The 21511-nt window shown below is 41.0% G+C and overlaps 1 protein-coding gene across 1 annotated transcript in view; it reads right to left on the reverse strand.

Moving 5' to 3' along the window:
* The window catches only part of LOC149465936 (ATP-binding cassette sub-family B member 5-like), an 88127-nt gene extending 67453 nt beyond the window's left edge, over window positions 1-20674 (reverse strand). Inside the window, exons 1-4 of the mRNA XM_089673162.1 lie at window positions 20555-20674; window positions 6779-6900; window positions 2528-2588; window positions 966-1116 (exon numbers count right to left, since the gene is read on the reverse strand). Coding sequence (XP_089529288.1) covers window positions 966-1116; window positions 2528-2588; window positions 6779-6900; window positions 20555-20596 — 376 coding nt within the window. The 5' untranslated portion in view covers window positions 20597-20674. The remainder of the gene's footprint in view (window positions 1-965; window positions 1117-2527; window positions 2589-6778; window positions 6901-20554) is intronic.
* Window positions 20675-21511: the final 837 nt, after the last annotated feature.

Consider the following 21511-nt stretch of genomic DNA (forward strand, 5'->3'; position numbering starts at 1 on the left):
TTTTGGTTTTGAGGTAAATCAAGTTGCTACAAGAGGCTGAGGATTTGAACATAATTTTTGGAGACATAATTTTTGGACACTTGGATTTATGGATTTATTTCTCAAAGGGATATATAATTTTTATAAGAATTTTTGATTTATCCTTGGGACTTTATTTATTCACAGATTAGAGGAAAGGTCTATTACTATTATTATATTTTTTCACTGAGCATATTATTGTTTATATTTGTACACCTTTAAGGGTAGAGGTGAAGTGTGCTTTTATAGAAATTTGGGATTTATTGTGATTATTCAATATTAGTAAAATCAGTCTGTATACGCAGTAAAGCATGCTTGTTATACTCACCGTGGAACCTAAGGGATTAATGTTTTGCATTGTGTAAACAGGCTGTTTGATCCTGTCTTCTGTCCTTCTTTACTGTTCCCAATCCATCTGCAATAGTACAGAGCAGCAGTGGCAAGTCTGCACATGCTCTGTTTAGTGTGTGTTGCTAGAGAGTTTTTTTTTTTGGGAGGGTGCATGTGATCAGTACAGAGCCAATCAGCACTGTCCAGACAGAGGGTCGGGGTCATGCAGTCTCATAGTATAGTCAGAAAAGAATGTAAACTCCTCCTACAAGATTAACTAGTGCTCGGCTAGACACTGATAGAAGTCAAAAGACAGCTATATACTGCTGATGAGAAAAGGTATTTAGGAGTTTATATTTACATAAATATTTGGATTTCCATGTTCTGTGTACTGTGGAAGACCAGATATAGTGAATGCTGGGTCCTGGGTTTAGTAACACTTTAAAATCTGAAAAACAGGCATTACAAAACCTAGGCTGACCAGATAGGTGGCAGTCGTAATCTTTGCATTTTCAGTACCTTTTGTAGTTGAGTCGAAACATCCAAGATCTTTCTATTGAAGAACCATTATGTCAGATATACTAATAAATACATAAACTGATATTACATAAACTTACATGAATTTTGTAGGGATGTGTTATGGCAAAGAATACTGTCAGTCATTTCACCAAATACAATGTGCATTAAGGGAAGGCAGAGCCCATTCCCAAGTGCTCCAAGGGATCCTATAATCATGAAAAAAATATCCAGGCCATCTGCATAGCGGAACTAAATAAAAAGAGAGAGAAAAAAAAGCATAATTAAAAATATACTATAGGTCTGCCAAGCTGAAAAATATCATTCAGCACCTCTGTATTGCACATATATATTTTTTATTTTCTTTATTTTTAAGGTGGCTCTCCATTTTTTGGGATGGAATGAGGAAGGGTTAGAATCTGTCAGGTTATTATTTCTGAGATGTATCATTAAAGTGATTGTAAACCTCAGACATGAAATATGAACAAATCATATCCCTCTAAAGTGTGTACTTGTCTCAATTAAGAGCACTAAGGGGTTAAACAAGCTGAAGTTAGAAGCTGATTGGCTACCATGCACAGCTGCACCAAATTTTGCACTCTCCAGTTTTAGTAAATCAAATCCCAAGTGTCATTTCTGTCTTCTGCTTCGTTCCTCTGCTATCATAATGAGTCACTTCTGACAATTTTCCTGACACCAAGAGAAAAATGGTGACAGGGGAAGGACCTTCTGCAGATTAACAGCCTCAGCTCTGTTCCTGTAAACTGTATGAAAGGGAGTGTGCCTCTTCCCTCCAATCAGCTCGCAGAGCTCACCTCACCAAGCTCTGCAGAGTGTAACTTCAGCTCTCCACTCCTTTTGTTTTGGAGCTCTCAGACAAGTTTTATAAGTTCACTACTTTGATTGGATGTACAGAAGACCGCAAATAAACAGGTACAGCTTATGTGGGAGGATTTGTTTCATCTCTGTGTATCACCTGAAGCCAGTTACTTCACTGGATATATGTTAGGGTTTGCAACCACTTTAAGCCTTATCTCACTTTTCCTTTGACGATGGTCACTGAGACAGTAAGTAAGGTAAACTTCCCAATAGGGACCAAAACAGAAATACAAACTGACAGGGGTTTTTACCACTTCCAATTCTTTCCAAACATAAAAGAACATTTGTGCTAGAGTTATAATTCAAATAAATTTGTCCTTGCTTTCTTTCTGTGATTTCTCTTACAAAATTATTTTTCATTAATATTTTTCGTGCATTTAATAGATTTATCACCAAATTATGACAATGATAAATAAGCAACACAATAAGGATTTATGATAACAGAACAGTACTGGAATGGGAAAAGAAATGTATTTGTCTATCAAATAACATTTTAATGTGCAGATTTCCATTTTAACATATAATGTGTCTCCAACTAAACAGTTATTTGAGCTGACCATAGGAATAAAAAATAGCCCCACTAAGCAAATATTAGAACATGGTTAGAATGCTACAAATGGGGATAGGATGGAGTAGGATTTGTATTAGCAGTTGATCTCCTATTAACAAAAGCCAAGGTGTGTGTCCTAGCACCTAGCGCTAAAGCTGTGTTGGATGGAATCATTCAATAAGCAGCTGATATATGTACCGTGGAAAAATGTATTTTAAACTAAATATTACTTACAACGCTAATTGGACCAACCATTTTCGTTTTCTCCTTCTTCCCCTTTTTTTCATTTTCCTCTCTTTAAGAAAAAAGTAAAAAACTCAATATTATTTAGAATCTTTATAGCAGGAAATCCAGAAAAGCAAAAAGAAAAACACACCATAAAACAGAAACAAATCATAGCTAAGGTATCTTTATTCTCTAGAAGAGTTTCCTTCAGTCTTATTAAAAATAAAATAAGTAAATATGAAAAAGGTAAAAACAGTTATAAATGTAAGAAGGACTTTATATATGATGAAACCCCTTCTTATAGTGTAGAAGCAGGGTTCTATGATTGGTGGAAAAGTATCAGCTGGGTTCCAGACTTGGATGGTTAGACAATCTGAAAGGCAAAGGCATGGCAACAAATGTTGGCTAAGTTCGGTGGCCAAAACATTAACCTTGCTAGCAAGTTCAAAGGCACATTGCAAGTGGATAAAAAATAATTTATGAAATGAGAAAAGGCTGCAAGTTAGTATTTAAATTGATTTCCTAATCATACATTCCTGGGTACAGGAGAAGTAGTCAGGTACATAGGGTTATGCAGGAGACTGCTGTAAAAATTAGCTGTACAGACAGCCCAGTAAAACCCTACCTACCCTCAACATGCCTTTTTTTTCTAGTGTCCTTAGGAGAGTAGACATCTTCTTTATTCTCTGAGAGAAGCAAGCCGTTCTTTATTTTTTCGACTTCTTTTTATCAATATTTTTTTTTACTAGCAAGATTCCTCAGTTACTGCAGAGCCACTATGGCTATTTTTGCAGTTTCAACTGCAATCAACTAATCTTCAGCTTTCTCCTGGAAGACGCATCTAGACCCCTCTGGGAGGAAGAAGCTGGGCTGTTCTATTGTGTGTCTTTGAGCACTGGACTCTGTGTTAGACTCTCGCCTGGGCACCCTTGGTTCAATAATGGATCTGGTGGCTTGGCTTTATCTTCATAATGCATGATGTTGGTAAGGCTAGAGGGAGTTTGTTCAACAATTGTGCAATCAGATTTTATAATGTATGGCTCGAGTTATACACATATCCGTTTTTGGGAATATTTTACTAATATTTATAGGTCCATATTTTAGACAGAATGTATTTTTTTTTCAAAATCATTTTTATTGGTTTTTAGATAAATACTCTACAAAACAGAACCTTTGGGCATTCCCCGGCTCAAAAGAAAATATAACAAGAAAGAACAATCCCAACTGCAGTCACAACTCCAGTATCCCTCGATCAACGAGGGTAGCAGCATCCACATGACCAAGGTAGCCAATCAGGAGGTATATGTTAGGCATTATCATATTGATTAGGCACATATCAAATTTCAGAAATATCAGCAAGAAAATTAGGTGTATAGCACAATTAATAATAAAGTGCAGTGCGAGCAATGTATAGTCCCAGAGAGATGCTAAAAAGGTGGAGAGGGGGTACACGGGGGTACACAGGGGGGTGTATTTAGGTTTTGTGCTGCCCTAGGCAACACAAAAATTGTGAGCTGTGTTGTGTTCTCTGGGCTCTCCCTCCTGTCATCCATCCAGCACATGATACACAATCACTGATAGATCGTATGGGATTGTATACACACACACAGTATGATTACCCCCACCTCCTCCAGGGGCTGCTGATCTCCGGGCAGTAGGAAATGTGGGCAGGGGGTGGTATTCATACTGTGTGTGTGTGCAGTCCCATAAGATCTATCAGTGTCTCATGTGCTGCATGGACAACAGGAGGAAGAGCCCAGAGAACACAACACACCTCCTCCAGGCTCTTTCCTCTCCGCCACTTCTCCTCACCCTGCTCCAGGCTTTCTCCTGGCCCCAGATCTGAGTGCAGGCGGGGGAAGGAGCTCAGCAGAGAGCGGCCACTCAGGCACCCCCTTCATCCGGCCAGGTCTGTCTCTCCCTCCAGCAGCAGAAAGCCGATGGGAGGGAGAGAGGGAGAAACCAGCTTTCAGCTGCTGGAGAGAGAGATACACAGTGCATCGTTCTGCAACTGCTCTCCCCACCACACTGATCCTCCTGCTGTCTGGGCCACCTACAGGAGTACCGGTGGTACCCCTCAGATGGCGGCCCTGCATGGCTCTGTCTGCTGCTGCTCACCAGGCCCCTTCTTCCGGGGGGTAGTGCCACCCCCTACAAATTGCCACCCTAGGCAAACGCCTTGTTTGCCTCACAGTAGATACACCCCTGCCTGCCAGTTCAACCCCTGCATAGCTCCTCCCCTTTAAGGACCATAGGATTCATTCACCCTTCACCTTAGTAATGCACAGTATCATCTCTAGCATTAGTAGTAGAGGGTGATTCCAAATATACCAGACCTTAGGGAACGTTTTGGGGTAACCTCAGTAGAGATATGTCAATTTATACAATGGGACCGCTAAGTTGACCAGTTTCTTCCATTTCTCTAGTAGGGGGTCTATCCGATTTCCACACCAAAACAATGGCTTTCCTAGAATAGAACAACAATAGACCCAAAAGTGTTTTAGAGGTCCTAGAAAAGGCTACATGATTGACCAAGCCCAGGAGACAAACAGCCACCATTTCAGGGACTGAAATTGTGGTTACTGAACATATAAACTTTAGGATATTACCCCAAAATATTTGTATGCAAGGACAGGACCAAAAAACATGAAAAAAGTCTGCAGGCATGTATCCGCACCGCCAACAATTAGGTTCTACTGTGTGGTAAATACGGTGTAGTCTATGCGGTGTAAGTTAGGCCATGTAAAGAATTTTAAATTGAATTAGCCTATCCTGTGTGGCCATCAATTGAGTAAAAGGGTAATCCCAGGCATCCTCCCAATCTTCTCCTTCCAGATCAGGCACTTCAACCCACCGCTTGGATTGTAAAAACACAAGAACAACATGCACTGACGACTGTAAAGCCTTGTAAATTTTGGATAAAGGCTTTGCCAGATCAGCATCATGTAGTAAAGATTCTAAATCATCTTGAAGTAGGTGAAGTGTAGAGTCTCCAAATTGGGAGAAGTAGGCATGGTGCAGTTGTAAAAACTGGAAGAATAAGGAATTATGGAGATTATGGGTTTTTTTTAGTTTATGAAAGGTAATCAGGGAACCCCTGTCACAAATGTCAGTGAAATATTGTATACCCCGTGAAGCCCATACAGAGGGATCAAGGATAGTCAAGAATTTGGGGAGTTTTGGGTTAAATCAGAAAGGAGTATGCGGGGACAAGAAATGCTTTGGTTGTATCTGACATTTCTGTTTAAATAAGCAATTTAAATGAACTTCCAAGTGAGATGTCTCACATATGCAGGATCTTACCTTCTGATGTGAGATCTTCACATTGCAACCAGAAAGGCAGCAGCTGAGGACTAATGACAACCAGATACACATACCCAGTTGGGGCACTCCACTAGGTTGGTTACTGCATCTTGGGCTTTTCAGGGTTAGGCGTCTGTTTCACAGCCTTACCACCTGGACGTTTGTTCAAATTTTTCTTTCAATCTACCAAGTGGATCTCCAGGCCTCAGCTGATGCCAGCATCAGTCATGAGGTTCTTCAGGTGGCTCAGTAAGCTGTTGAGCCCCATCTGGTTTTCATGGGCCTGTTAGTTTTTGTTTGCTGTGTTGCCCACCCTTCAGATGGACTGCTTTTGGATGTCCCTGTGTACCTGAATACTCCTTCTGACTTACTGTAAAATACTTTTCTTGGAGTACATTACAGAACATATGTTCTCCATCCAGTCTCTTATGATCCACTCCTACTATTGTTGAGGCATGCTGGGAGTAGGAGTTATACTGGGCAGTGCTTACAGCTCTTGTTTGCCAATATCCAAAGTCCTGAAAGCAGCTGCATAACCATATGTGCCTGACCACATCTGCAATTTTTTAGGAGAGAATTTGCCTAACACTGTACATTCTAAGAGACTGTAAGTGAGCATGTGTAGTCATATTTCTGACTCAGCCTTTGCTGTATCTTATCCACTCTCCAACATCCATTGCACCAGATGTGAGAGGCATCAATAGATTACATAGATCCTCCTTACCTCTGGACTGTCCTCCATGGGATAGTCCAGCGGTAAGGAATCACTGTATTTATAATATGTCCTTCAGCAGGATAGACACTTTCCAGTTTGAACTGCTATTAATATCCACCCCCAGTAGTGTACCTATAGGTTTTTCATAAACCCAGCATGTTAAAATTTTGCTTTTATACACTTTCATCGTGTTTTCTAAAATATATCATATGAGAAAATGAACTTAGAATTAGAATGCATACATCCTTGATCTTTCTTTTTCATCCAGTAAAGTTTCTGTAGTAGGGTGGACATTGTTAAGCTCTCCATCTGCTTCATTAATATCTTCTTTCCTTTTCCTTGAGGTGGAAAACCATGAAAACCACTGTGAAGATAAATGAGGATATAGCAGTAAAACATTTGAACAACAGACATGACTTAAAATATTCCCACACTCTTTAAATCCATACAATAACCCTTACCTTGAGACATTGTTTTTAAGATGACCACATCAGCCCTTTTATTAACAGCACTTAAAAGAAATACCAAAAGATCCTTATAAAATATTTAAAAATAAACATAAATAGTAACAATGACTTCATGTTCACTGTCATGATTAAAACAAAGGGATTTTAGAAGGCACATCAAGATAAACCACCAATATACAAGTTGTCTTTAAAAAGTTTCAGCACTTTTATATATATAATAGAGTTTAAAAAGGTGCAGAAACTTTTTGAAGAACCCTGGCATTTTGTCTTGTCCCCAACCACACCACCCACCTTAGGGGGACCTTTTTGCGTGTTATATTTTAACCCAGTTTCATTGGACTTAGCTCAAAGGAGCGCAACCCATACGCAAAATACAATGGGTAATTCCTTTAACACCAGTGGGTTCCCCGGCTTTCAATGTAATTACTACACATCACATTTCTTACAAAACCCTCTGTCCACTAAGCTGCTGCTTCAAAAATTACTTTTTTTATTATTTCTTCCACTTTGTACCAAAAACTGGGTGGGTCAAATCTTCACTTAGCTGCTCTGATCATCTTGCTCACAGACCTCCTCACTGTTCCATGTATTCCTGACCTGACTTGATCCGCAGTAGGTAAGCCCTCTTTTTTCAACAACATCATTCAGTAACCCTTTTTCTGGTCTCAGCTACTTCCCGAAGTCATGCATTTCTTACACCCAGCTTCACCTTTTCTCCAGTCTTTACATTAAAGTTGAACTCTAGCCAGAGATGATATGCATAGATTATGCATGTCCTCCCCTTCATTCAGTTTAAGCTCTGCTGCACAAGGACTGTAAGAGGTTGATATCTATTCAAATTCAGGTACATATACTGCATGAAAAAAACAGAACTGTAGTAGTTCGACCTGGAGTTTAGATTTAATTTGCTTGTGGTTTTGGCTCTTTTGCATTGTATCATAGCAACATGGTACTTTCAGATTTTCCATGTGCACACAAAATAGCAGAAACCAATGCACTAAATGAATTTAAAAAATGGAAACTATCCAGAAAAACAATCTGAAATAGCTCACTCTTGCTAAAATCAATCATGATTTTTTCCTGTCAATATAAATAATTAAACAGTCATATATTAGGGGTACAGAATGTACAGGGATGAGGGAGGCTGGTTAGCCTCAAAAATTTAGCAGCAAGCTGGCCAAATCTCACATGCAGCGAAGAGTCCCCAATCCATACAGGAGAGACAACTGAAAACAGCAAGCACACAACCTCAAACAGCATATCCAAGCTGCCGTTACTCACAGTTTACAGGCTTGTGATAAACATTGCTCCTGACCCTCTAATCAGCAGACTTGGCCCTCTAGCAGACTGACATAGTGGCAACCACAGACCCCAAAAATTGATCTCCCTAGCACTTACAGGTTAGCTAGACCAGGGGATATCAATTAGTAAACACACCTACTTACAATCTCTTCAGATTTGTGCGTTCTTTAGAGCAACCACAGCATATTCATTTTATATATATTTAATATCCCTAGGCAGGCAGTGCAAAGGGTGTTACAAAAAACAGAAGTTATGAAGAAAGACCCACAAAAGCAGCAAGTGTTGAAAATAAAATCACTGTGATTCTGCCCACAATTCCAAATCGCACTGCGATGCTGGCAAAATGCAGCACATGTGTTCAGTGGCGTAAATAAAACCTTCAGGGGCCCGGTGCAAGAAACCACCGGCCAGGTCCTTCCCTCTGGGCCTGGTAGCAAGACCCTGGAAGTTCTACCACTGGTGTCAGTAGTTTTTTTTATTTTTGTTATTTTTTTAAGAGCCCCGTTTGGGGGCTTTGATGAAATATCAGAGGTCTAAACAGACCTCTGATGTTTCACCTTTGGAACAGAGAAAGGAGATTGAGGACACAGCCCTCAATCTCTGTCTTTGCATCCTCAGCTGCACATCCGATCACTGTACTGATCATTGTCTGTACATTCAGAAATCCCTTTCCCGCTCTCCATCCTGACAGATCTCCCTCAGCAGCTGGTGGGAGAGGGGGGAACCTAGCAGATCTGTGGGGGAGGGGGGCCAGGAAAGAGCACAAGGGGGCCTGAGAGCACGGGGGATACCTGCATAGGAGGAGCAGTGGGGGAAGCTGCATGTAGAGGAATCAATTTCTCTATTTTTCTCCTGCAGCCCCTGAATGCCTTCAGGAGAAAGAGGAGAAGTGGGCATTCAACGGCTGCAGGAGGAAAATGGAGGGAATGATTCCTCTATATGCAACCGCCCCCACTGCTCCTCCTATGCAAGCGTACGGGGGGGGCACATGGGCCCCCTGCAGTATGGGGCTGGGTTGAAATTGTGACCCCTGCCACCACTGTAGGTACTCCCCTGCGTGTGTTCAATGGCACCTAAACGCAGTGCAGCTTTGCCAAGATTGTCATGCGATAAATTGCAGCAAACTGCATCGCGCAAAGCTTCTCGCCCAAAAAGGAGCAGAAGCTTCTTTTGGGCGACCAGCTTCATGTGATACAATTTGCCACAATTGCACCATGATTTATCATGCAACAATTGTGGGAAAACCGCACCACATTTAGGTGCCATTGAAAATTAATGGCACCCAAAGTTGCGTGCTGCGTTTTCCAGCATTGCAGTACGATTCGGAATCGTGGGCAGAATCGCGGCAATTCTGCCCATGATCCCAAATCACTAGATGTGAAAGGAGCCTAATAAACAATATTTCTCCTGCTCTTGGAGTTTTATGGAATACTCACAACCAAAATTAAAACTGCAGATCCTAATCTTCTACCACTGAGATCAAAGTGAGTTACCACCTACTCCGACCCTCCACTGGGATGGGATATGCTGGATTTTCCATCTTACCCAATTAGCACAGGTAAGATTTTGATATTAAAAGTTCTCATACACTCATAACTGGGCTGTATTATGAATTGTGAGTCTGTAAGTAATAGCAATGGTCTTGCCGTTTATTCTGCTATGCATAGAGGCCCAACATGCCTATCAGGGCAAGTACCAACATAAAAAGACCTAAATTATGAATAACTCTCCCAAATTTTACAACACAGTTGGCATATCTGGAATCTAACAGCTTCTCTTTGTGCAATCAGGTTTTTGCAGAAAGTTTTATCATTGTGCACTGCATGAAATGGGAGTTATGAGGTACATACAGTATATGCTTCCAAGATTTGAAATACATATGTAGCGCTACCCCCTAGAGGGCCACTGGCTGATGATGGTCAAAGGCACAGTCACTGTACACATCCAGCACAGATAATGATGGTGACCAGAGTTACCCATCACTAATACAGAGACTGACAGCACACACAGAGCACAGTTCAGGTACACTGACACAGAAACCAGTCTAGGGGATGTCTTTCCAAATGCTAATGCTCAATAAAATTGTAACTGGGGAGGGGTGTAGAGCATGGGATACTCCGATAAATACAGGTTTTAATGAAGAGGACACTAAATACAATGTCTGACATTAGCATTCCTTGACTACTAAGACTGTAAGGAAAAGGCCAGATTAGGGGGTCATTGTGTAATCTGTACCCCATAAAACTACAATGGCCCTTTTCTCCTTGCAGTACCAAACGTCATGAGTTCAAGGGATAGCCATCCAGACTTAGCTTACAGCTGCCTTCTAGTAAAGTGGTAGTAGACTGGATCCTCAAAGCTGTTTCTGTACTTGGAGGTAAGTCTCCTAGGCTCTGCCATAGCCAGGATCCTGGTGAACAGCAGCACAGCCTTCAGAGATGGCAGCTTTCCCAGCTGGAGAATCTCCTAGGCTAGGCGTATAGAATTTTGCCCCAAAAAGATATGCTAGGACCTAACGAGGCTATTTATACTCTCATCATATTCTACTGGGATGACCAGAAGAAATATTAATATTTTCAATCAGCCAAACAGGTCCTCAAACTATGGCCAGTGGGGCAATGACCCCTACCAGTAGCAGTGAGAGACCACAAGATTACTAACCTAAGGGAGAAATTGACTGCACGCCTAGACAAATAAAATTGTGTTGACTATCACTCAGTCCAAAACAAACATTTTTCTGTTACTTAGCAACCTAAAAGGGTGCCACACATACATTTGTCTCAGACTGAGTGGAAAGTTTACACCTAGACCGTGCTAATTTAGGATACAGACAAATAGACTGGTGTCCAGTGAGCAAACACACAGGGTATAAATGACCCCTGATATTAGGTATATAAAGTAAACCTTTGGCCTTCCTTTCACCCTGTATTTTTAAAATGTGATTTTTTTCCAATTTTGCTCTGTCCTGACAGGATCATGGAACAGAAATAAAAACTGAAGTGCCACACCACTGCTAAGAGGCCAGACACAACTTTATTCCAATAAAAGTCAAAAGGGACATTCCAAAAAGTATCCACCATGTTTCGGGGGTCCAAAAACACCCCCTGCATCAGGAGTTGACTGAAAACAATGTGAATAAGCTAGAAGTGAACTTGACCTTTAATTTTGTTTTTTTCAGTGTGATTACAAGCACAGGCCTTGACATCAGCTGGATTGGCAGCAGGTTTTCAATCAATCCCTGATTAAAGGGGTGCTTTTGGACACCCCCCCCCCAATGCTGAATACTTTTTGGATTGATTGGATTGATCCCCCTGACTTTTACTGGAATGAAGTTGTACCTGGACCTCTTAGCAGTGGTGTGGGGCTTCAATTTCCATTTCTGTTCTGTTACATTACACTGCAAACCAGAAGAGACTGTGAAGATCTTCTGGGGTGTAGAAGCCACCTGCCCGGAAACCAGTTTATGTACATCAACATCAATACTTTAAGATAGTATTACCAAGGAGAGAGACTTTTACAGGTAAAGCGCTATTTTTCAATTTTCTTCTGACTGATTCATGACAGACCTTGACTGTGATTTTCAAACTGTTTATAAAATATGAAGCAGATTTATTCACTTTTGGTTGGTTGATGCCAGTTTTACAGATAGTAGAAACATAATTTGTGCTTTGATGGAACATTTCATCTGAGCAGTTTTTTATGCTTAATTTGTTAAGGATCCGATGCAGCTGTATGTTATGCTATGGGCACATGCACTTACTTTAGCTGTGCACAGCCCTATGATTTGGAGCTGTGTTCAGCTTCATAAAAAGCTGCATAAAAAAAAAAGTCTTGTCTATGGGCCTTCATATGGATAAATTGAATGTAGTGTGCATGGAAACTTTTCTGCCAGTATTTACATGTGTACAATGTTTAGGCTGAATGTACTCTATTGGCCTTGAATAGTAAGGATGCTAGGCTGTTTCTGTAGCCTGCTTCCCAGTAACTGAGGACATTCTGTGGCATAAGATAAGATAATACTTTATTGTCATTTCATACATCTTTACAGCAGCCATATTAAAATATGTTTCAACATAACCGCACTTTTATGTATGAATATAACATATTTTTTAAAAAGTAAAAATTATTTCTAAAATTCTGCACTTGCTGGATTTATAGACAACACAGCCCTAGGGAAAAAATTTTGTTCAGGACTGAGAGGCTCTGCAGACCAGCACTCTGGAACTTCCCCCTGATCTAGAGACTAGGAGAAGTCTCTGAAATTCAGTGAGTGGGGGTGAGGAGGGGCTGGTCTGCACTCTCAAGGGATTCTGGCTAATCCCCAAGCAGGAAGCTTGGCATGGGGTCAGGACAACCCTTAAGAGTGACTGAGCCTGCTTAGCAGCAGAAGAGTGTGGAGTTAGCAGGATGGAGTATGGAGCCTGGGAGGAGTCCAGGAGAGGGGCCTACCTGCAGGCAGAGGAGCTAGAAGGGAGGATTTCTCATCCTCAATCATCCTCTGAGAGAGGACAGCCTGGGAAGCAGGGGAGGAGCCAGCCCAGCGTAAGGCCTGAAGGCAGTTACCAACCCACATGCTTGCAGGAGAGGACTGAGTGAGTAATCCCAATAATACAAATATTTAGCAACTCCTAAGGGGGTAGTGCTACAGTGATAACGTTAAACAGGATAGCAAAAAAAAAAACTGATGTGTTCTAATCTCTTTACATTCTATCCAAAACTAAACAAAATATCTTTAGTTTTACTTTAAAGGATAAGTTCACCCTTTGGTAAAAAAATGATAAATGCACGTTTGTTTGCAGGTAAAAAATATACATTTATTATTTTTTTCTGTAGGAGCCTGTAAAGCCCCTCACGGCCACTTTTTTTTCAATTTGACAGCTAGCGAGGTGGAAAAAGATTCCCTGCTAGCTGTCAAAGTGAGGGTTTGGCGGGGAGCAGGGAGCGGTGCTTTCATGACATGCTACATGTTACACCCTGAATATGGGTGTAACATGTTATGAAAGGTGAACTTATCCTTTAAGTGTGTAATATCTTTTCCATGATGGCAATGGGACAAACACACTATAATATGGATGGGTTGGATCACTACTAATAGCTTTTGTCCACTTTTTTTAATTAGCTGGCAGATGATGTGTCCAGTTTTGGTGGATCTGTAGCTATGATACTTATAGGTTGCCTATTTTCTAGCTACCTAGCATGCTAGGTGGCAGAAGGGATGACAAAACTCCCGTGCTTAGACACTGGAATGAATTCTCCCTAGCGCCAAGGCATGCTGAGAACAGACGCTCTCCATCCAATCTGACAGAGCTTGAGCTATTTTGCAGAGAAGAATGGGAAAAAATGTCACTCTCTAGTAGAGATGAGCGAATCGAACCAGGCGAAGTGGAATTCGATACGAATTCGATCAGCCGGCAAAAGTGTCCCTGCAGAGAGCTCCGCTATTTCTGACAGTTCTCTGACAGTTCCTTCACATGTACAGCGGTTGAAACATTGTATCTATTTGTTTCCATTTAGGATACAGATGTTTTTATTCGGAAACAGATGTTTCAACCGCTGTACATGTGAAGGAGCTGTCAGAGAACTGTCAGAAATAGAGGAACTCTGCAGATACACTTTTTGCCGGTTTGGAATTATTCTTATTTTCATCCTACTTCTTCTTCTTCTTCCTCTTCATCCTCATCCTCTTCTTCTTCTTCTGAGGATGAGGATGAAGAAGAAGAAGAAGTAGGATGAAAATAAGAATAATTCCAAGCCGGCAAAAAGTGTATCTGCAGAGCTCCTCTATTCTGCAGATACACTTAGAGGAGCTCTGCAGATACACTTTTTGCCGGCTTGGAATTAATCTTATTTTCATCCTACTTCTTCTTCTTCTTCTTCATCCTCATCCTCAGAAGAAGAAGAAGAGGATGAGGATGAAGAGGAAGAAGAAGAAGAAGTAGGATGAAAATAAGAATAATTCCAAGCCGGCAAAAAGTGTATCTGCAGAGCTCCTCTAAGTGTATCTGCAGAATAGAGGAGCTCTGCAGATACACTTTTTACCGGCTTGGAATTATTCTTATTTTCATCCTACTTCTTCTTCTTCCTCTTCATCCTCATCCTCATCCTCTTCTTCTTCTTCTGAGGATGAGGATGAAGAAGAAGAAGAAGAAGTAGGATGAAAATAAGAATAATTCCAAGCCGGCAAAAAGTGTATCTGCAGAGCTCCTCTATTCTGCAGATACACTTAGAGGAGCTCTGCAGATACACTTTTTGCCGGCTTGGAATTATTCTTATTTTCATCCTACTTCTTCTTCTTCCTCTTCTTCATCATCCTCATCCTCATCCTCAGAAGAAGAAGAAGAAGAAGAGGATGAGGATGAGGATGAAGAAGAAGAAGAAGAAGAAGTAGGATGAAAATAAGAATAATTCCAAGCCGGCAAAAAGTGTATCTGCAGAGCTCCTCTAAGTGTATCTGCAGAATAGAGGAGCTCTGCAGATACACTTTTTGCCGGCTTGGAATTCTTCTTATTTTTATCCTACTTCTTCTTCTTCTTCTTCTTCTTCTTCTTCCTCTTCATCCTCATCCTCATCCTCTTCTTCTTCTTCTGAGGATGAAGAAGAAGAAGAAGAAGAAGAAGTAGGATGAAAATAAGAATAATTCCAAGCCGGCAAAAAGTGTATCTGCAGAGCTCCTCTATTCTGCAGATACACTTAGAGGAGCTCTGCAGATACACTTTTTGCCGGCTTGGAATTATTCTTATTTTCATCCTACTTCTTCTTCTTCTTCTTCTTCATCCTCATCCTCTTCTTCTTCTTCTTCTGAGGATGAGGATGAAGAAGAAGAAGAAGAAGTAGGATGAAAATAAGAATAATTCCAAGCCGGCAAAAAGTGTATCTGCAGAGCTCCTCTAAGTGTATCTGCAGAATAGAGGAGCTCTGCAGATAATACTTCTTCTTCTTCTTCTTCTTCCTCTTCATCCTCATCCTCATCCTCTTCTTCTTCTTCTGAGGATGAGGATGAAGAAGAAGAAGAAGAAGTAGGATGAAAATAAGAATAATTCCTCCCATGCGCCCTACTAGACTGCCTGAGTATTACAGACTTACCCCGTCGTGGACTGGCACATCCATGCTCCTTATGTGGTTCTTTGTAAGAATATTCCTACTTTCTCCCGACATGCACTGCCAAATGTTGTAAATGACCATCATTTGCTTTTCTTTTATTCTTATTTTCATCCTACTTCTTCTTCTTCTTCTTCATCCTCATCCTCATCCTCAGAAGAAGAAGAAGAGGATGAGGATGAGGATGAAGAAGAAGAAGAAGAAGAAGAAGTAGGATGAAAATAAGAATAATTCCAAGCCGGCAAAAAGTGTATCTGCAGAGCTCCGCTAAGTGTATCTGCAGAGCTCCGCTATTTCTGACAGTTCTGTGACATTCACTCCATACAGCGGTTGAAACATTGTATCTATTTGTTTCCATTTATGGAAACAAATAGATACAATGTTTCAACCGCTGTATGGAGTGAATGTTGTTGAAACCGCTGTATGGAGTGAATGTCACAGAACTGTCAGAAATAGGCTATTTCTGACAGTTCTGTGACATTCACTCCATACAGCGGTTTCAACCGCTGTATGGAGTGAATGTCACAGAACTGTCAGAAATAGCCTATTTCTGACAGTTCTGTGACATTCACTCCATACAGCGGTTGAAACATTGTATCTATTTGTTTCCATAAATGGAACCATTTATGGAAACAAATAGATACAATGTTTCAACCGCTGTATGGAGGGAATGTCACAGAACTGTCAGAAATAGCCTATTTCTGACAGTTCTGTGACATTCACTCCATACAGCGGTTGAAACATTGTATCTATTTGTTTCCATAAATGGAACCATTTATGGAAACAAATAGATACAATGTTTCAACCGCTGTATGGAGGGAATGTCACAGAACTGTCAGAAATAGCGGAGCTCTGCAGATACACTTAGTGGAGCTCTGCAGATACACTTTTTGCCGGCTTGGAATTCTTCTTATTTTCATCCTACTTCTTCTTCTTCATCCTCATCCTCATCCTCAGAAGAAGAAGAGGATGAGGATGAGGATGAAGAAGAAGAAGTAGGATGAAAATAAGAAGAATTCCAAGCCGGCAAAAAGTGTATCTGCAGAGCTCCGCTAAGTGTATCTGCAGAGCTCCGCTAAGAAATAGCGGAGCTCTGCAGATACACTTTTTGCCGGCTTGGAATTCTCCTTCTTCTCATCTTTCTTCTTCTTCTCATCCTTCTTCTTCTTCTCATCCTTCTCCTTCTTCTTATCCTTCTCCTTCTTCTCATCCTTCTTCTTCTTCTCATCCTTCTCCTTCTTCTCATCCTTCTTCTTCTCATCCTTCTCCTTCTTCTCATCCTTCTTCTCATCCTTCTCCTTCTTCTCATCCTTCTTCTCATCCTTCTCCTTCTTCTCATCCTTCTCCTTCTTCTCATCCTTCTCCTTCTTCTCATCCTTCTCCTTCTTCTCATCCTTCTCCTTCTCCTTCTTCTCATCCTTCTCCTTCTCCTTCTTCTCATCCTTCTTCTCATCCTTCTCCTTCTTCTCATCCTTCTTCTCATCCTTCTCCTTCTTCTCATCCTTCTTCTCATCCTTCTCCTTCTTCTCATCCTTCTTCTCATCCTTCTCCTTCTTCTCATCCTTCTCCTTCTTCTCATCCTTCTTCTCATCCTTCTCCTTCTTCTCATCCTTCTTCTCATCCTTCTCCTTCTTCTCATCCTTCTTCTCATCCTTCTCCTTCTTCTCATCCTTCTCCTTCTTCTCATCCTTCTCCTTCTCCTTCTTCTCATCCTTCTCCTTCTTCTCATCCTTCTCCTTCTCCTTCTTCTCATCCTTCTCCTTCTCCTGCTTCTCATCCTTCTCCTTCTCCATCTTCTCATCCTTCTCCTTCTCCTTCTTCTCATCCTTCTCCTTCTCCACCTTCTCATCCTTCTCCTTCTCCATCTTCTCATCCTTCTCCTTCTCCTTCTTCTCATCCTTCTCCTTCTTCTCATCCTTCTCCTTCTCCTTCTCCTTCTTCTCATCCTCCTCCTTCTTCTCATCCTTCTCCTTCTCCTCATCCTTCTCCTTCTCCTTCTTCTCATCCTTCTCCTTCTCCTTCTTCTCATCCTTCTCCTTCTCCTTCTTCTCATCCTTCTCCTTCTTCTCATCCTTCTCCTTTTCCTTCTCCTTCCTCATCTCCAAGGGCATTTAAATTAAAGGTACAGTGTTCTGCACTAATTTAAAGGCTCTCTGAAGCCTAGAAACCCTTTTTATAAGTTAACTTCGTAGCGAATTAATTCGCATCGAATCGAATTTCTTCCTGAAATTCGGCGAATCGGCCGAATCGAATTTTTGAATAATTCACTCATCTCTACTCTCTAGGTGTGTAAAGCTGATAGAGACATCCCCAAAAAGACTTGCAGCTGTAATTGCAGCAAAAGGTGGTTCTACAAGTATTGACTCCGGGGGCTGAATACAAATGCATGCCACACTTTTCAGATATTTATTTGTAAAAAAATTTGAAAACCATTTATCATTCCTTCCACTTCACAATTATGTGACACTTTGGGGTTAATTTACTAAAACTAAAGAGTGCAAAATCTGGTGGAGATGTGTGTGGTAGCCAATTGTCTTCTAACATTAGCTTGTTCAATTAAACTTTGACAAAAACACCTGGAAGCTGATTGGTTTCTGTGCAGAGCTGCACCAGATGTTGCACTTTTCAGTTTTAGTAAATCAACCCCTTTGTTTTGGTTTATCACATAAAATCCCAACAAAATACATTTACGTTTTTGGTTGTAACATGACAACATGTGGACAATTTCAAGGAGTATGAATACTTTTTCAAGGCACTGTAGTCTAAGAAACTTTGCAAGCAAGAGAAGTAGAAGCTTTTGTTGCAGAGGAGGCATTATATGTTTCTTCTGCAACCAAAACCTTGCTGCTCATCCTCTCCTCAGAAACCAAACATGAAATATATCAGGGGTAGGCAACCTTTCAGAGGTAGAGATCTACCTGAACAACATGGAAGAGATCAAAGATCACAGCAGCACCCCCCTTTTTTAAGTTAAAGGAGAAGTATAGCCAAAGTAAAGCTCTATTGGCTATACTTCTGTAGGACATAGGAGTGCAGTTCATTATGTACTCCAGTGGTTCGTTTTCACTCAGTTGGTCCAGGCTCTGAAAAGATCCCGACCAAATGGTCCGCCGAGAGTCTCAGCCAGCCCCTCCCACTCCCTTTACAGCCCAGCACTTTAATGAGCACTGGAGGGGCAGAGCAGAGAGCCAGAGACTAACAGTCACGGCTCTTTGCTCAGAGTAGTGGGGAGAACTGAGTGATCAGAAGTATTCGATCACTCGATTCTCACTGCAGAGCCAGCGGGGGACAGATGCGGCATCAAAATGATGCTGTATCCACCTAGGTGAGTATAAATATTTTTTTTTTAAACTCCATACTTCTCTTTTAATTAGCAAGCCCCTCAATACAAAATACAGCCAAGAACGACATAAACACCAAAAACATAGAAAAATCAAATAAAACTAATGTCACTGTAAAAATATGCTAAAAATATACATGTGGTGGAAAGAAAGAAAATTGCACAACCTATGGGCTGCTTTACGGTAATGTTGGAAAGTTTGCATTCAATTTGTACATGCAGTCAATTGGCATTGTAGTGTCAGTGTATAGCACAACAGGGAGGATTCCTCCATCCACCTTGAATGTGTGGATGGAGAAATCTGTTCGCTTTTTTTAATCAGCCCACTGGCTGATTAAAACAAATATCCATCTATGGCCAGCTTAAAGTATAACTAAAGGCAAAACTTCTTTTTTAGTCTTGGACAGACTGGAGAGGGATTATAATGCTGTCTGTGTGCCACTCTATGTGTCCTGTTCACCATTATCATCAAAAGTGAAAGTAAAAGAAAAGTAATAGTGGGGACATTTTTCAATGGCGGCACTAGATCTGGTGACCTGGGCGACCCGAGGAATTCCCTTTATTTGCAGGGAATTGATGGTAATTCTCCCCAATGGGACACAGATAGCAAAAAATAAACTGACAGGGGCTATAACCCTCCCTTACTCTATCCAAAATGAAAAAAAAAGTTTTGCCTATAGTTCTACTTTAAGAAGTACTTACCTAGTATGAGCTTCAACAAATTCCCAGGTTATTTGTTGAGAATTGATCTGTTTTTCTGTTTTTACAATGATACCCCAGGTAATATGAACTCACTGACTGCTATGCCTAATCCTATCATATCTTAAAGCAGAGTTCCACCCAAAAGAGGAAGTTCCGCTTTAAAAATTGGTCGCCCGCTCCCCATTAAGGATTGGCACCTTTGGGGAGCAGGGGGGGGGGCGGGTACCCGAATTTGACAGGTACCCACTCCCACTTCACCTAGGCGATCGGAAATGGAGGTTGTCCTCCTACCCTCCCTCCCCGAAGTCTTGTGGGGCACGTGACAGGTCCCAGAAGACGACGGGGCCATTCAGGAAGCGCAGCCCTACTCGCGCATGCACAGTGGGCACCCGGCTGTGAAGCCGCAAGCTGTCACAGCAGGGTGCCCACACTGAAGATGCTGGCACCTGGAATACAGGACGGCCGATGAAACAGGCTGCGGCGGGGGCAATGCGGGATCGTGGGACAGGTGAGTGGCTGATTTTTAAACTGTTTTTGTAGCTGCTGACTTTTATTTTTTTACAGAGTTGAACGCCGCTTTAAAAATAAAAAATGCTAGTACCTAGATTTAAGAAGATTTTGTATGTCTCTTCTACCTAAACATGGTCTTTACTCATGTGCTGGCAATTCGTTTCCTGTACACTGCCTGAGGGCCATGTGTACTCCAGGCATGTGCTTCCGCCAGCAAACACCCCCTCCCTGCCCACCGGCTTAAGTTCTGCCTTTACGTAAATCTGTTAGCCGTTGTACATTCTTAAAGTAAAAATCCTGTCCAACAGCAAGCAATATAATGTGTATGCTCTACATTTATTACCCAAAAAACTGTTTCATTTTTTCTTAACTAAGGGGGTTAATTATATCTGTTTGTCTACTAATAGAATGAGACACTCTCGTACAATCTGAGGCTGAATGTGATTGAATCTGCAATAATAAATCATAAAGATAGAATTGCCTTCACCATAATGCTCGCTCTTCCTCCAGATGACACTATGCTATGGTTCTGTCACTTCTGCTATCTGCTGGGTGTTCACTTATAGTATTTTCGGCATCATGAATCTGCATTTTCTTACCCTTGGACGCACCATACTTCTTCTCCTTCTCCTTGCTGCCATCCTGTCTCCTGAACTTCCCAGAAGTGATTAAGCTGTATGCTGCCAGGCTGGGGAGAAGGGAGGAGTTCTACAGGATGCTGTTCTCATGTAGATATCTTTCATTAGAGAGAGCTCTGTTTCCTGAATGTGTACGGCCAGATACCTGCGACATCAGTGACATCCCAGCAACAGGTATCTTGCATCATGCTAGCAAGAGAACCTGTCTTTGTATGATATCTGAATAGACATTCGTATTATATACCATTGTATAATGCAACAGAAGTATATAAAGTGCAGTGCTAAAAAAATATGGTGAATAATATCAAAATCAAAGGAATCATACTAAAACACCAAGTGTGAAATAAACACAATAGTGCAAAATAAATTACATATAGCTCAGTAAAACAATGAACAAATGAAGTCCATCCAGTGTATAATGTGCAGCACAATAACAACGTGACAAAGTACAGTCCAAATAGTGAACAAATACAGTTGTGTTCAAAATAATAGCAGTGTGTTGAAAAAAGTGAATAAAGCTCAGAATCCTTCTAATAGCTTTTATTTCCATACACACAAATGCATTGGGAACGCTACACATTCTATTCCAAATCAAAACATGAACAAAAATATATCAAATTTGTGTCGTTCCTCTAAAAAAATTGAAGAAAAGTGAATATTAGACTGTTCAAAAATATAGCAGTGTTTGTATTCTTCTTTACAAACTCAAACATTCACTATATAAACTGAAAAATGTTTGAAGATTTTGCTTTCCTTTGAATCACTTAATTAATATTTAGTTGTATAAGCACTGTTTCTGAGAACTGCTGTACATCTGTGTTGCATGGAGTCAACCAACTTCTGGCACCTGTGAAAAGGTATTCCAGCCCAGGATGATTGGACTACATTCCACAGTTCTTCTCTATTTCTTGGTTTTGC

Source organism: Staurois parvus, unplaced genomic scaffold (assembly GCF_062004578.1).
Source record: "Staurois parvus isolate SC_StPar_1 unplaced genomic scaffold, SC_StPar_1.0 ptg000136l, whole genome shotgun sequence".
NCBI lineage: Eukaryota > Metazoa > Chordata > Amphibia > Anura > Ranidae > Staurois > Staurois parvus.